Source organism: Daldinia caldariorum (assembly GCF_022478825.1).
Source record: "Daldinia caldariorum strain CBS 122874 unplaced genomic scaffold F4812scaffold_1, whole genome shotgun sequence".
NCBI classification, from domain to species: domain Eukaryota; kingdom Fungi; phylum Ascomycota; class Sordariomycetes; order Xylariales; family Hypoxylaceae; genus Daldinia; species Daldinia caldariorum.
In genome coordinates, this window is record NW_025953037.1 from 1481682 (window position 1) to 1497395 (window position 15714).

At 45.8% G+C, this 15714-nt stretch overlaps 1 protein-coding gene across 1 annotated transcript; it reads left to right on the plus strand.

Annotated features, from left to right (window-relative positions):
• The first annotated feature begins 6354 nt into the window (after window positions 1-6354).
• F4812DRAFT_16235 (uncharacterized protein) lies at window positions 6355-7960 on the plus strand. The gene is made up of 3 exons (XM_047929838.1): window positions 6355-6652; window positions 6707-7107; window positions 7167-7960. Exons 1-3 carry the CDS (start codon window positions 6478-6480, stop codon window positions 7470-7472), a joined length of 882 nt encoding a protein of 293 aa, XP_047794844.1. The 5' UTR covers window positions 6355-6477; the 3' UTR covers window positions 7473-7960.
• The last annotated feature ends 7754 nt before the right edge of the window (window positions 7961-15714 follow it).

Here is a 15714-nt window from a genome sequence, read left to right on the forward strand (position 1 = left end):
CGCCTAACCGACGTCTTATCGTAAGGATTGTATTTTACAGCATCGTGCCGACTCTTTTTTATTTTATATCGAATCCCCCTTGTTCCATGTGATGGCTATAGAGCCTATGACGAGTTGTTCTATCCACAACCCCCCAATAAGCTTGAAGGCTCTAGTAGGTACCTTAATGGTTTGGTATGTTTAAGATCTAACCGTAAATGAAGTAAAGCAGTCCGGTATTCTCTGTAGAGTTCGATTTGACTCCATATGAAGCTCTACGCCATAGCCATTCAGGCAGTTTCACGATATTTTCGAAGGATCTCACCGGTGAGTATGACCACGCTGAGACCGTATATCATGACTCTACCCTTGCCACGAGAACATCGCTGAATGCGGCCCCTCTGCCCGAAGTTTTGACTGGCTCGGTCACATAATACGAACCCTTGCCCAGGTGAAGTCTTTATTGCATTCGATATCCCATGCATAGCATATCAATACATCATCCAAAGCAATCTAGGCCATTGATTATGTCGTAGAAACAGCCACATCAGGCCATAACAGACGATTTGACTGGTAGTCGACGCGGCGATGCAGTCTTCGTCGCCTGGGGAAGTTCGTGTAAGCCCTCGTTTTCCCACTCGACAGCCCAGATCCATTATAAACCGAAGAGAAAAAGAAAAAGCAAATATAACATGCAATGACATAGGCCATCTGTCATTGTTACCGAAGCTTGCGCATGCAACGATGATAGTTGTTGAGCCTGCATATATGTACAGGGAGATGACTGCCTTACTGCCGGTGCGAAGCATCCTGACTGGTCACGGCATTCGGAGATCTTAGGAAGAGGAGGAGACTTAGGTTGGATACTTCTAGCCAATGCTAACGCTCACTAAGAGTCACAGAAGACTTTTAGTCTCTATTCTGAGCCCTATCTGATTCCTACATGGCCCGATGCCGTGCCGTACGTACAGTGTAAACGTAATACCAAGTAGGCAGATATGAGTACATATTGTATTGGTGTATCTTGCATTCCAGTGATTGGATGAATACAACTTGCTTAGCATTTCTTTTACCCGGCGTAATGGTTGAAGCTCACCATCAAGTACGTGGTCTTAGCAGTCCCTGGTCGTATCCAATACCACAGAAACCCTCCAGATATCTGACAGGTTAGTCCCCGTTGGGCGTCGTTGGAGCGGGGGAAGTCACGGCACCGTCTGAATGGGATGTGTGTACGATATACTTATTACGCCTCAGAACAGTTGCCACGCCTTGGGACAGGCTATCTTCCTAGACCTAATTACCGCGCATCAGAAGCTAAACTGCTTACGGTTTACAGCTCATCACCGTTACAAAGGGGTTGATTTTTGCTGGACAACCACAGCGTTGGGAATGACTTTTGGTACGTACCTGACGTTAAGTGCTTGAAATCATTTCCAGCTTTCTAAAGCTGAAATATCCATTGCATTATCACATGAAACCTCCGACGCCTATACTTGAGTCAAGAAAAATAGCAGAAGGAAATAGTTTAATAACGTTAGCTAACGATCTTATGTAGATTGACATTCACTTATCTCTGATAATTTAATCTCGTGAGTGAATATCCTGATTGGGAATATGCCCAATCCCAGACTCCCTACAAAAAGCTGTCAGGACAAACGTGGATGATTAATGGGAAAGAATTCCATGGCTTGGACCAATGGCCCCTTGCTTAGATCGTCGATCTCACTACCCCGTCTTGGACAAATCCGGTTATCAACCCCGATGGACTTAACTGTCGTAGGTTCTGGAAAAATTATCATAGCTGCAAGTAGCTTCAATCTCATTGCAACGTGATGACATAAAGGATATTAGAAAAAGTCTACGATGTGGTGTAAAGATTCTTACATTTGGAAGAGCGTCGGTGTTACGAAACGGCAATGTGCCGGCAGGACCAAGTCTTTTAATAAAAGGATATTGGTAGGGCTGACTGGAAAATCCGTCGATCATAGTCATCTACAACCCTAGCATCCTTCGTCGTCGTTAATGTCGTATCTTTTTACACAGAAGGACCGTGAATGCACAACGCGTTTATGCACCCCATATTCCACACACATTTGAAAGGTACCTACCTACCTAGGTACCTAACCTAAGGTAAGGCAAAGAGGAATCGACGTAGACGAGGCCTAGACTCTGAATCCCTATCAGGGAATGGGCTGTTACTTAAGTGGATTATATTAATAGGTTCCTACAGGTAGGTAACTATGGCCCAGATGGAAAGTCTTGATTTCCTAGTTTAGTTTCACTCATCTACCAAATCTAAGGAATACTACTACATGAAACAAGAAGAATGCCTAATACGGTCGAGAATATAAACGATAGCAGTTGTAATATTGTTGCTAACGGGAAGTGATGACATCGATTTCAGGAAAGTGACCCGAAAAAAAAGGTGACTACTCACCAAAAAGATTGGATTAGGGGTCGAGATCGACATAGGCAGCATGGGTGTTGGACGCCGTCGGGGGAGTAGCTTGCGGGAGCCGGGTGACATGAGATCAGCATGGTGCCTTAGCGTCCATCGCTTAGAGAACATCCCCAGGTATTCCATGTCGATGGGAGTGGGGTGAGCTATAATAACTATGAGAAAACCAACGGAGTGGATAAAGCAATTTACATGCTGTTTGGCATTATACCTCATAGTACGGAGGCTGTTCGCGGGGGAGAGTGTGTAAGTTGTTCTGCTACCCACCCAGAATACTAACATATTACCATTCTCGACAGGGATCAAGCTAGAGCCTCCGAGGTAGTTCCGTTTCTAAATACCTATTTCGAGTTAGTTGAGCATGTTTGATCTAATATATTAGCTTTGAGATCTATGTAGGTTTTTTTTTCTCTTTTTTTTAACCCTTACTGCTACCGCTACCATCTAAATACGTTAAGCTTCAAGATACCTTCTTAAATCAAAACCAGTTTAATTCGAATTAATTAAGTCGAGAAGAATACTGAAGCGAAGCCATATGTTTAGCAAATGAAGCTGATAATAATAGGAAATAAGCTCGGCTATGGCAAAGAAACAAGGATTGCCTTGGTAAGTGTGAAGCTTAATCGTAATAACGTCCGTGCTGGATATACCCCCTTTTCCTTCGTATAGAAAAGTACTCCCACGTGTACAATGGTGAAATTAATATTATCACTTACAAGCGCTAAGAGAAAAAAAAAATTTACCACATGGTAAAAACCCGACTCAATAGCCGTTCCTTTTAAGTTCCATTAAGCATTAAATTTAATTCATCTGACTAACTACTCATGCTGGGCGTAAGTACATAATAGCGTTAGACCTGATCATGTCATAGGCTACCGACACGTAGGATATATAAAAATAAAGGGAGAGGGAAAGCCTAGCCAGGCCTACGCAAGTAATAACATTGGCAGCAAGGACGGTATCAGCAGATACTGATGAATACTATGCAATACTGATATACCAACACGTTCTGGCGTTCTTCTGGCGTCTATCTAGCGCGCCGTTATGCAAGCCTCAACTCAGGTTCCATGCTTTCGAGTGATCCGTACGCTGGGCTAGTAGTAGGAAAAAGCAAGCCACTTTCAAGAATTCACGTGGTTTATCCAGCTTCTCTGTCGCTTAGCCTTTGCCTATTTGTTGTTGGCAAATTCTAAGCGCAAGATCTAAAGCCCGTCTTTCGGACCTTGGTGTAGTATAGTGCATGACGCCGCGCGGTTCTAAGAGTAGACGATATTTAACTACTGACTAGCTAAAGGCCGCTACTCTTTAGGATTGTGCACTTACACAGATTAATGCAGCGGTTCGTTGTTCCGGCGTTTAGGCTATGGAATATCATAATACTATATGGAGTTTGCATATGTCTCAATTCAATTTATCGAATGTCATACGCAGTAGAAGTCAATACAGTTTAAGTTCTGTAATAACTTAACTCGTGCCAGATAACTCGGAACTGGCTTGTTCCTTTCATGCCATTTCTCTGTACCGCGTCGTCTCGCCTTGGCCCTTGGGAACTACTATGTAGAGTGTCAGGGAGACAGGGGTTTCGCAGGTCCAAGTACATACCTAAGGTAGTAAAAGAGCTTTCGTCCCGAAGGGGAGTAGGCGGTCGATCATAGACCACGTTAAAAACCAAAGGGCATGACCGAAGAAAAACTAAAATGGTACATAGTAGTCCCCAAGACAAAATAAACCCATGCTGAGCCACAGACCACCCTGCCTAAGCGAAGTAGATTCTTGGAGCCAAGTTGCCGATCATATGAGATTGGCATTTGTTTTCTGGACAAGGAAAAAAAAAGCCTCCGAATGTTTCTTGCGAAAATATAATGCACTATGTAATGTATCATTGACGATGTCATCTCATTATGACGATTTAGCCATGTCTAGATCTTACTAGCAGACCGACAAAACTAACTAACGTCTATGCTATATGCACACTCGCTAACTACCGTACCTACCGTACCGTCTATTAAAATCTTACGACTTAGAATTCGGCGGTGTCTACGGATCTAAGGGTATTACGTATGAAAGCATAAGTTTCATTTAATGAGGCTATCTCTTATTGCCAAGGATTTATAAGTGAGTCTCTTATGGGGGGGCTGGTCATGAAAAACCTGTCTCATAGCGTAGACCTACGGAGCTTAAGATGTGAAGACCCTCTTTCTCGGATATTCCCATCCCACAGGTAAGGCTCATCTCAGCATCCTGTTTCGAACTTATTCGGGCGACTGCGGTCTAATTTGCGACCAATAGATCCCTATTAATATCGATCAAGCTATATAGAATCGATAACCGGTCTAAACCCCGTAGACCGCCTACGGAGCGCATGAACACGGACGAACTCTTTTGGATCGCCTCAAGTGATTGTCCCCCCCCCCTCGTTGCTCGTCTATCAAGAATAAGAGCATGAACAAGATAAACACCTACATAGCCTAATACAAAGTAAGCAAATAATAAAACATCTATACGCGGATGTTCATCTGTCAGGCACGGCAACTTGTCTACCGAAGACCTCCTTGTTGCAAGTCACGATCAATGCTCTGTTCCCGAATAGGTCATCTCAAACATTATTTCTCGGGTAGATCTGACAATCTGCAGCATGGTCTGAACAGATCAAAATATTTTGGGGCAGAGAAGGCTGCCATCGGAAAGAATGGCACACGCACGGAGAAGCGTTGCAGCGTTGTGTGTTGTCAAGGCTCGTGGGGAGGAGGAACGGCATAAGATCAGCTTGACAATCCGGTCGCAGCACAGGCTCGGCAGGGCTTAAAAAGATAGTATCAACGAAGCTTGCGGCACTAAACTCAAGCCTACTTTGTCGTCTTTAGTCGTCTCAAGTCCCCTACCTCCACATGAACTAAACCAGGCCCCTTGTCCGAAGTGTACCAAGACAGGGGTCACAGACCAACTATCCGGACGGCAGTATGACTGTAAGGGGAAATGGTGGCCCGGATGCGCTATGCACCCAGCAGTACAATACCATAACCACCATAACCACACATTACAGCGAGCGTGCTAACCTTGACTAGCCAAGACCTTGGAGCGAGGAGGTAGAGAGAGAAGAAGGGATGAGCTTAAACGGTCCGCCGGGGATATCCAAGAGTGCAGAAGGCTACGCACACGGACGTCTTATTAGACCCTTGCCGGTGCATGGGCGTAGCCAGTAGCCGTTTGAGCTTCAGCGATCCCACGAGAATCCCAGCGGAGCCGTTCTCCTACATAGTACGCCCATCCTTCGATCTCACCCACATGTATTATTGTATTGTACGTACATACACTACTACCTACATAGTAGGTAGGTAGAGTACGCGATACTTCACTACACCACAGCTTCTCTCGTCAATACACACGATACAATACATACTGTACGTACTACCACCCTTGCATCAGCCCATACTTGGGGAATTGGGACCACTAAAAAGAGGCGGGCAAGCATAAGCAGTTCTAGAGTCCCATCGCCGCACATGGAACTCCAATACATCAAGGCTCGTCCATTAATAAGGGGCGCTATAAGTACTTGCCGATGATGCAGGAGTACCTTCGATACCGGGGGGGGATCTACTGTTGATTTCAACCCAGGTCTGCCGTGACCCACACCCAATTTGTGACAGTTGTTCTCCAGGGATTATTGTATGGATTGACGCTTGATCGTCGTTTATATTATACCTCCCGGGGAGATCTGATAGATACATCGTCAACCCTCGTAACTCACCCGCCAACCTACCGTCTATACTTAAGTATCCACACTCCCCGTACATAATCTCCAGCTTCGTCGTGCTACGAATCGTTAATCGCCTTTTTACATACCGAGAATTTCATGAAACCAATACCTTTGTCGAATAAACGCAGCAGCTAATATATACGACCATCGTCGAACAAAAAAAAGTCTCTAACTAGTTCTAATATCAACAACAGCTCGAGAGAAGCCTTGAGTTACAAATAAGTTCGCCAACATACATAATATTATATAAATAACCTATATATACCTATATATACATTACAAGATGGCCACAGCCATGTACGCAAGTCAGCCTGGTGCTCAGTACGGATATCCACAACCGCCTCCTTCGCCTCCAATGGACGAAACATCGAAATGCTCTCTACCCTCGATCTCCAACTTATTAGTGATGGCAGACGGTGGATCGCCTACAACTGAACAGTCGCCTCAGTCTCAGCAAGGTATGAGCGGATTCAACAGCTTCGTTAAGAAGGGTATGGTACTAAACTACGGAGTAGCGTCGTCAGTGAAGGTAGAGACTCGACCAAATTCGGCTCATTGTGCGAGCAGCGCTCCTCGGGCCACTTTACCTCCTACCCCCCCTATGAGTTCAGATGCTTCGTTTGATGGTAGAGAGGGGTATAATTCACCGTCGACGAGATCGGTTTCTATTGTGTCGGGGCCCAATTACTATTACGAAACGACTCCGCCACTAGAGGATGTTCACCGCCATCAGATGGCAGCAGCGGTGGCACCCCGTATGCCCATGCAAGCTCCGGTATACTCGCAACCCGCTTTTACTGCGCCATACTTGGGTCAGGCGCCAGTACCACCTTACTATCCCGCCACTCTTTCCGGAGTTCAGGCAGGCCAGCCGCAGATCTCGGGACTCTACTACCAGAGGCCATTACCACAGGTATGTTCTTATTCGCAGTTCGGTGGGTATGAAGCAACGTAAGCTCATTAAGGCCACAGGCATTTCCTCCTTTACCGGTAACCGTTTCTCTAGCGCCAACGCAAGGAGCGAACCCGTGGCAACACCACCACTACATCTCGCCATCTTCGGCGGCGTCTTTCCCGCAGTCGCAGGACCGCTACATCTGCCAGACCTGCAACAAGGCGTTTTCGAGACCGAGTTCGCTACGGATTCACAGCCACTCTCATACCGGCGAGAAGCCCTTCAAGTGCCCTCACGCCGGCTGTGGGAAGGCATTTAGCGTACGAAGCAACATGAAGAGACATGAGCGAGGATGTCACGACAATGGCAACTCCCATCACTGAAAAATAAAAAATAAAAAATAAAAAAAAAGAGGAAAAAAAAGGCACCAGCCCTAAAATCGATATTATGAATATTTCGACGCTGTTATTATTTATTGTTTTATTCCTAATGTGGACTTAGTCTTGTGGCGGCTCTCTCAAGAGGAGGTTGGAAGGACTAGAGAGTCAGGGATATGAAGGGATGCATTTGATACCCAACCAGGGGGGCTACGTTACGAACATGAACGGCCGCCTTCGTTTCTCAAAAGCACTCGCTGTTTTCTTATTTTCATTTTCCGGTTTCCGACATTGGATTTCGCCTACGTTGAATTAAGGTACCTAACCTATCTGAAAATAGGGCCGTATAATTTTCTCACTTTGGAATGAGTTGGCGAAACAGGCGGTCTGCCTTCTGCTTACTGGGATTGGGGATTTGCGGGATAAGGGCAACGGGTTGCATTTTCTTATTATCTACGCAGGATGTGACTGTTCATTGACGAGGCGCATCGGACTACCAACTCGGGGCATTTACACCGGCGTTTACGAGTCATAACTTGAAAGAGGGATATGTGTTGGAACATCCAAAAACAAAAACAACAAGAAAGAGCAATCTTACCCTCGTTAACGGATTTTTTCACGGATTATTATTATTACTATTACTTATTTTTCGCTTGGATATTTTAACTTAGTCCTAATGTATAGAAAGAGGACTGCAAAGAAAGAGAAAGGAAGGGGCGGGATGAGAAACTGTAACAACAGAGCAATGGGGTTAAACCCAACGCAGATCTCAGTGGAAGAGAGAGACAGGCGGAATAGCTTCTGTATGATGGGAGATGAATCTAGATGACTACAACCGGCTTAGCTTTGAGCAAGTCGTGAGAACCAGAAATAAGAAAGAAATACTCGAAATTTTTATGTTTTTGTCAAATCTTGTTCCTGTGATTGTGGCTCTAGATCTCGATCTTAACTCGTGAACAAGATACACTGCTAGCATAAAAGTCAAGGATCATTACTCGTGGGAGCATGCATACATAACCTAAGCAGATTGATACAATTCGGGTTTTCTTCCTTCGATGTGGCTACACTAATGAGGAGAGAGGAAGGAAACATTAGTATGCAGGTGACCTTGTTTAGATGTCGAGAAAAAGGAACCCCTGCGTGGAGAAAAAAGTTTGCTCCAAGTTTCTAAAGCCTTTTTTTCGTTTCGAGATTTACGCAGGGGTGAAACCCCAAAAGACCAAGAGGAGTCAAACAAGCTTATTACTACGTACAGTAACACAGGGGGGAATACCTATCCTATCATGTATCATCCAAGAGAACAACAGTCTCAGAGTGTTCAAGTCCTTGTGAGGGATGTTTGCCAACTGAGCATAAATTAGCGGCTCTGAATTAAACGATCCCAGTCTATAAAGGCCTATAAAGGCCTATAAAAATGAAGGTTTCGAAGCTCAGGCGCTTTGGCAAAAGAGGACTACAAACATAGTACGTTCTACGGGTAATCATTACGGCACTTATCCTATGCATATCATAAGGCCAACGTCAACTTAATAGAGAGAGAGATATGATGTAGATATATTAGTTCTAACTAGTATATTAAGTTATTAAGTATTTAATTCCCTTTTGGGGCTATGATGTTTTACAGTGTAGCATTAACACCACTCCTCATCTAGCATCTCGCTGATCTCGGTATTGCTGTTAACCCCTAAGTGCGAAGTACAATATAATACTAACCTAAGTACGGATTAAAAGCCAGCCAAGATGCATACCTACCTCCCAAAGGTAACTAGCGGACGAGGAAAGTTGTTTTTCCAGATCACCGGTCTCTTCGCCCCCTTGGCGCTGCGACACCATCACGTTCCGTTCGTTACCTGCGAAGCACCGCATGTTGTGACCGCGTTGTGACCCAACCCGCACAATTCTAGGGAAATGTAACCTGTTGGTCCGCGGCGTGTAACTATGACGATTACCGCAAGCGGAAGGCTCCCCCAATCGCCTCGTAGCCGTAATCAGCAACCTACTTGTTAGTTACATTGCATTACGTTTTAGAGGGGGAAAGTACCTACATAGAAACAGTAGAGAAGAAGACAAAATACTACCTCCCAACCCAACAAGTCATCACCATTTTTTTTCTCTAGCTTACCCAGCTTTGCAAAGCTTGGGAACAACTCCCATTGCATAGTAATGCGGCGCTACGGGGTTAGGCGAGCTGGATATACGTAGACGAGTGCCTATTTGATAATAGCGCCTCTGTCGATCACGGGCCTAGCCCTGGTCGGTCGCGTGGTAGATGGAGTCGGGATGGGTCTTGGCAAACGCCAGGCATTCTGAGGCTTTTTCTGTGGGGGCCGTCGTAATAAGGAAAGATGAGAATTCCATTTCCGTCGGGGACTTTCGAGGACTGGCCCGAATGGGCGGAGGAGGACAAGGGGGGGGGATGGGTGAGTGGGCAGGGGTTTAGGTAGTGGGTGGTAGTCGTACTATGTAGTTGATGATTTTCATCAGCAATGTTGATCATGCTGAGATGAGCTGGGATGACTGAGGTACAACCAAGAAGAGCAATAGACCATGCTCTCTCTATATACCGTACTCCCGCTCGTACCTAAATATTGTGCTTTTAATTACTTGAGAATACTTCCCTACCTGACCTATCACTCACCTCCTTATTCTTATTACATATACGTATCATTGTGTTGTGTTACCGCATCTGCAAGCGAGATAGCAGATGCTTCAATCTGTGTGTGTTTTTTTCTACGCATGTATTTTCTGCATACTTCTCATAATCGGTGTAGGCTATTGGATAGGTACCTTCCAGGTATCTAAAGAGGTAGGTATTCACCTTATGTATCTTTATAAAGTATTAGGTCCCGTCACCTTTCGGTAGAGGTATGTACCTAAATTCAAGCCCCTTTTTGTCGTTATATAATATTCCATACCTTTCATACCTAGGTACATAATAGTCCTATGCAAAATTTTCAGTGACCGCGTGATCTATCTCATCCCAATCTACCTAGTATCTACAAATCAAAATCTCGAGAGAGAAAAAAAAGGCGACTTATTCTTTTTGAATCGAACTTCCATGCGTTCTCGATGTCCCAAGAAACCCGTTGCGCATTTCCCAAAGCGTCGGGGCTTCCGGGTAACGCAACGAGAACAGTAAGCTTCTGTTGATCAGATCCCACAGATGACACCCCTCTGGCGGTGCCGCACCCTCGAACCCTCGAATCCTATTCGATCTATTAACCCATATCCCATCAATCTGTCGCCAATAAAGTAGGTTCTCTCTTTCTTCTTCTTCTCCCCCTCCCCCACTAGCCAAGGGATTACCGACTGCCTGTCCGAGAGCATCGGACGTCTGTCAGCCTTTTCGGCTGTCCGCATCATCACCTGTCCATTGGGAAAACCCAGCTCATTGGGTCTCACGCCCGCCAATCTCCATGGGGGCCGATAGACCAATGACGTTGCTGTCGAACCGCATCCCCCCGGCCTCGATTCCAAAGAGGTAAATCCGCCCGGCGGGACCGCAGCACAGCGCGGCGAACACATACTATCAAGTCGCATTATCGACTTACACGACATATCACCTGATGTGAACAATTCGCATCTTCCTGCATATTTACCGTAGCTTTCTTTGCCCACCCAGGGATCTGACCTTCTGGTCGGCTCCTAACCTACCTAGGTACCTCCTAAGGCAGGCTGCAAGTTGGGATTGCAGGGTGGTAGTAGACGTACATCCGCGGTATTACATGCTTCTGCTTCTGCTGATGATGATGCTGATGCTGATGCTACTACACTACTACTTCCTTATTTCTTTTTTTTTTTTTTTAATTTTTCTTTTTCGATTAACTAACACTGATCTTCCGTGCCATGCATTTGAATTATCCGCAGTTCCCGTCCTTCTGGGACGGAGGCATGTCGTAATCCCAGCAGGACCTCATTTGCGGGATCATCCTGACGAGGTTTCCATTGGATCGGCTACCTATTCCGCTGACACCGCCTCCTATTAAACACTTGCCTCGCAGGTATAGGTAAGGTTATGTTAGGTACCTTTAGGTAGGTAGATAGTCACATACATTCTGTCGGTTGTTCTCGTCGTTCTAGTCTTCCTCTTACGTATGTATATGAGGTAGTACATAGACGAGATGTCGTGCCACCGCTTAATTACTATATACACATACCTAGGAGGTAGTTAAATGGCCCTTGCGTTCTTGTTCATATATATATATAGTACTGCGCCAAGCTCACGTCCTGCTTTGTTCGGGACCATAGTCGTAGATTTGATGATACATTGATTGCCTTTTCGTCAATGAATATACCAGCAGATTATTTAATATCCGTGGGGTTGACCAACCTTCTCCCAGCTCCGATGCGGAGTATGACAATAAAAATTGGTTTATTGATATTCCCCAGCAGGTAGGATTTAATTAATTATTATTCGACAGCACAAAAGTCATATGACCGTACAACAGCGACTTCAGAGCCGCAGTTGACCTTCACCTGTAGGTAGGAGGTAGACTAGAAAATATTTCCCAGCGAATCCCTTCGGGCATTCGTGATCCACCGCTTCTTCTGCAAGGGGCTGTCTGTGGTTGGCCGACATGCATCGGGAGCCACTCTCGGCTGAGATGATCGTCAAGATCCTCCACTACCTAGACATCCCAGGTCGTTTTGACCGTCGCTTAATTCACATTTAAAGATCCGAAGGGCCCAGTTCCAGTCTCAGATTACAGCCACCGCTTCATTGCAGTCTCAACATAAGCCTTGAAGATTAGACGAAACAAGGAGTTGTCTTGTTTGCGCTAATGTGATCTAGACCTTGATTGAATGAGATAGATTACAAGGTTATTGAAGAAACATGTTTCTTCAGTAATCTGTTGTAGTAGGTATCAAGTTCTACTAGAGCTAATTTGTGCATTATCCCGTCGGCGTTTAGATCATACCTGAGGTACCTAGGTACCTATAAGCTTGATCAATATACATTTGATTAGGTACCTGACATTCGGTGCACACAAAAGAGTATCTACTTCATTGAACTCTTGTACCTAAATTAATATAGTTAATTATAGTACCTAGGTACCTAGCCAGTATGATCGACCGAACCAATATATTGACCAATTCAAATTAAAGTCCTCTAAATTTTAGGCTGCAAATATAGGTATGATGCTAACAACCTTCACCTTGCGAATGATGAGTTTTTTTTATATACGAGGTATTTCGTAGGTACTATACATAAGGTGTAGGGTACGAAGGTACTTAATATGCAGACGCAGATTCAGAGCTTCCAATCAAATCCCTGCAACACATCCCCCAAACGCAAGCAGCAGCGCGGATCGCATGGATTAAAAAGAATGCCCCACATCCCCGATACAGGCGCTTGGGACTTATAGCGGTCTTAGCGGTAGCGGTATTCAATTTTTAGCTTCTTCTTCCTTTTTTTTTTTTTTTTTTCCCTTCCTTTCTCGAAAATGATTCGCTCCTCATTTCTGCGAGATCATGCACCCTTTTCCAAACTTCGCGTCACACGTCACCAACAAGAGACACGCTGGCGTTTCTCGGCGCGAAAAACGCTATTCTCGGCCGACTCCTTAGCAACCGCTTATTTATTCCAAGCTTATAGAGCTCAGCGCGGGACGTAACTTGTAGTTATATATTAGGTAAATACCCGGTATATATCACGTTGAGATGCACCAACTAGATACTGTACATGTACCACGTCTGGATATGGAATTGTCATCAGCCTCCTCTCAAGTTTAGGAGTAATATCCCCGAGCTTGGACTAAGGAAAAGCCCACTAGTACTAATGCACAGATCGGTGGTTTACCGTAGCTTCGGCACAGCATCTAATCTCGTAACAGCAGCGCCGTTGCGTCGGCTAGAGCTCCACCGCTAGACACGGCCGCACCCTGCGGATATCCGGGACAACCGTCTGCTACTACATTAGCGCAGACTGTGACATAGCACATCATGTCGGCCGGTAAGCCCTTATTTGGGTAGCCTCGATCTAATCTGTGCGAATCGTACGTTTTCTGCAGGGCTAGCCTCAAGCCGTTGATACCGCCGTCATCCAAAAAGGCGGCATGAACGCTGACGATGCGTAAAGATACGAAATCTCACTAGTTCTACATACATGGCCCTGTATACCTAGCCTATATAGCACGTACCTAGAGGTAGGGTAGGGTACGTATCTCCGAGAGTAAAGAAGAAATAGAAGCAGAAACAGAAACAGAAGAAGAAAAGCGGTCACTTAATCCTGAAGATCTGCAACTATCTTGGTTTCAAAGTCTTGGTATCACACAGGGGCAAGGGGGCATTTCCCGTTCCCCCACGGTTCGGTTGGCTAAGTTCCGACGACGCATCCAGTCAGCGTTGTACCTGATGGAACTGAGTGTTTTGTGTTTCGTCCGCAACTCTGCCAGCGTGGCTCGCCGGAACAGTGAACAATAACCCGTGATTTTTTCGGTCACAAGACTTGCGCGTACTGCTCCTCTCTGCAACCGTCCAGCTTCTAGAAGGACCGACTCAACTATTCCCGTCCGAAGATGCAGCGGCCTAAGAGAGTAATGAGTCTCCTGCACGGAAAATTCCGAGCCCGTCGAATTGCGAAAATAGGATCTACTCCCCGTGTCGGGTTGTGTCTTCACGGACTCAATACTCCGTCGCCCGCACACTTTGATTTGAGAGCTTGTATTACTGAGCCGGCGATGATGATAATGACTACAACGACGTCAAAACCCGTCTCTTTCCCAGCGCACAGGATAGGAAAGGAAGAACAAGGGGGTATCGTGGCCGAGCGTTTCGTCATCCACGGCTCGAGATCTACCCGCGCAAGGGTTATCTGGATCCTGGTCATTTCACGTAGAGAGCGGTCTGGCATCGAATTACCGTACTCAGGAGCTCCCACCGCTTTAGTAATACCTGCTGACGGTGAGAGAATTCTTTAATAACTACCTAACCTAAACTATTTTAAGAAAAGATAACTATCTTCAAAGTTTTGCCTGTTTGGGAATGCAACCAGGACGATAAGCTCAATAGTCGCTGGCGGTATGCGTTGGCAAACCTCAAGTCGTAAACTAAGGAGGCTGGTATACCGTGTACGCCTGACACCTAAGAGCCTCTCCGGACCGGAATCCCACGCTTCTATCGAGATTTGCAGTCAAGCAAGCGTATGGCGGTGAAATTCCTATGTCCACTGGCTAAACCCGTGTAAACGCAGGAGGACACTGCCTTCGCTCATCAGATTCCGCATCCAATTCATGCAACTTACCGCATCTCAGTAGTCAATCGTCGGATAACTTTGATGCTCTAAGTCATGAAGACGACAAATGATCAATTCCAAGAAAAGCATACAAACCCTTGCTCTCAACGGTCGTTTCAGCCCTGCTAACAACTCTCTTTTTTTCCCTGCCTCAGATCAATGCGGCTTTTCTTCCCGCGTTTGAAACTTCGCTTAGCTCGAATGGCCGGTTCTGGCCAGACCCCTTCTCCTTCGCGACGCATGAAAACCTAGCTCGACTTCAGTTTCGATGTTCGATATGTGCCCAAGAAGGAAAGGGATGGCATGAATACGAAGCTAAAAAGGGAAAAAGGAACTTGCCGGTTCGTCAATGCGCCGTGGGGAACCCGTCGACCACAAATTCGGGCTGTGAAAGGTATGGGGATACGGATACCTTACCTAACCCTGCCCTGTCCCGATCTCCCCAGGGGTAGTAGCTTCACACTCTAGCTGTCGCAGACGTCACGGGTTGGATATTGTCCGAAGACTTAAGAGCTAGGATTAGAAGCAGTTTTGCGCCTGGGTTCCGCACGCAAAGCGAAAGAGCCTCATGAGCACCGACTCTTACCTTTTTTTCTTATCCATAGGAGGCTGGGCGAACGGCGAGAGATCAATATGCGATTCGATTGTCCGTGCGCGTATCGCGAAGCATCCAGGATACCGGACCACGACGATCAAAATAAAATAGAATACAGGCGCAAGGACATATTCGTTGATGATATGACGCTAGCTACCGAGAGAAACTACGTTCGGATACGGCAAGCGCCATTAGAGAACGAAATATAGCCCGTGAATTCGCCCAGATGAGGGAGGTGCTCGTGCGCGCCAGTTATAGAGGTGGTCTACACGAGAAACTTGGCGCTGCTCGTAGCTTGCTTACCTGTAGGTGCGAGAGGCATATTTGCTGGATTATGCGACTGGCTATCGTGCGCATAACCAGAGCAATCAGCATAGGTTTTCTTGTCGGGTAAGTATAATTGTAGGATAGCATCTATG

Bases quoted from the DNA above. Each gene is read 5' to 3' on its own strand.
- F4812DRAFT_16235 (XM_047929838.1), top strand. From the start codon at position 6,478: ATGGCCACAGCCATGTACGCAAGTCAGCCTGGTGCTCAGTACGGATAT. The intron at 6,653-6,706 runs GTATGAGCGGAT...TAAACTACGGAG, and splicing joins GTCGCCTCAGTCTCAGCAAG to TAGCGTCGTCAGTGAAGGTA. The intron at 7,108-7,166 runs GTATGTTCTTAT...TTAAGGCCACAG, and splicing joins ACCAGAGGCCATTACCACAG to GCATTTCCTCCTTTACCGGT.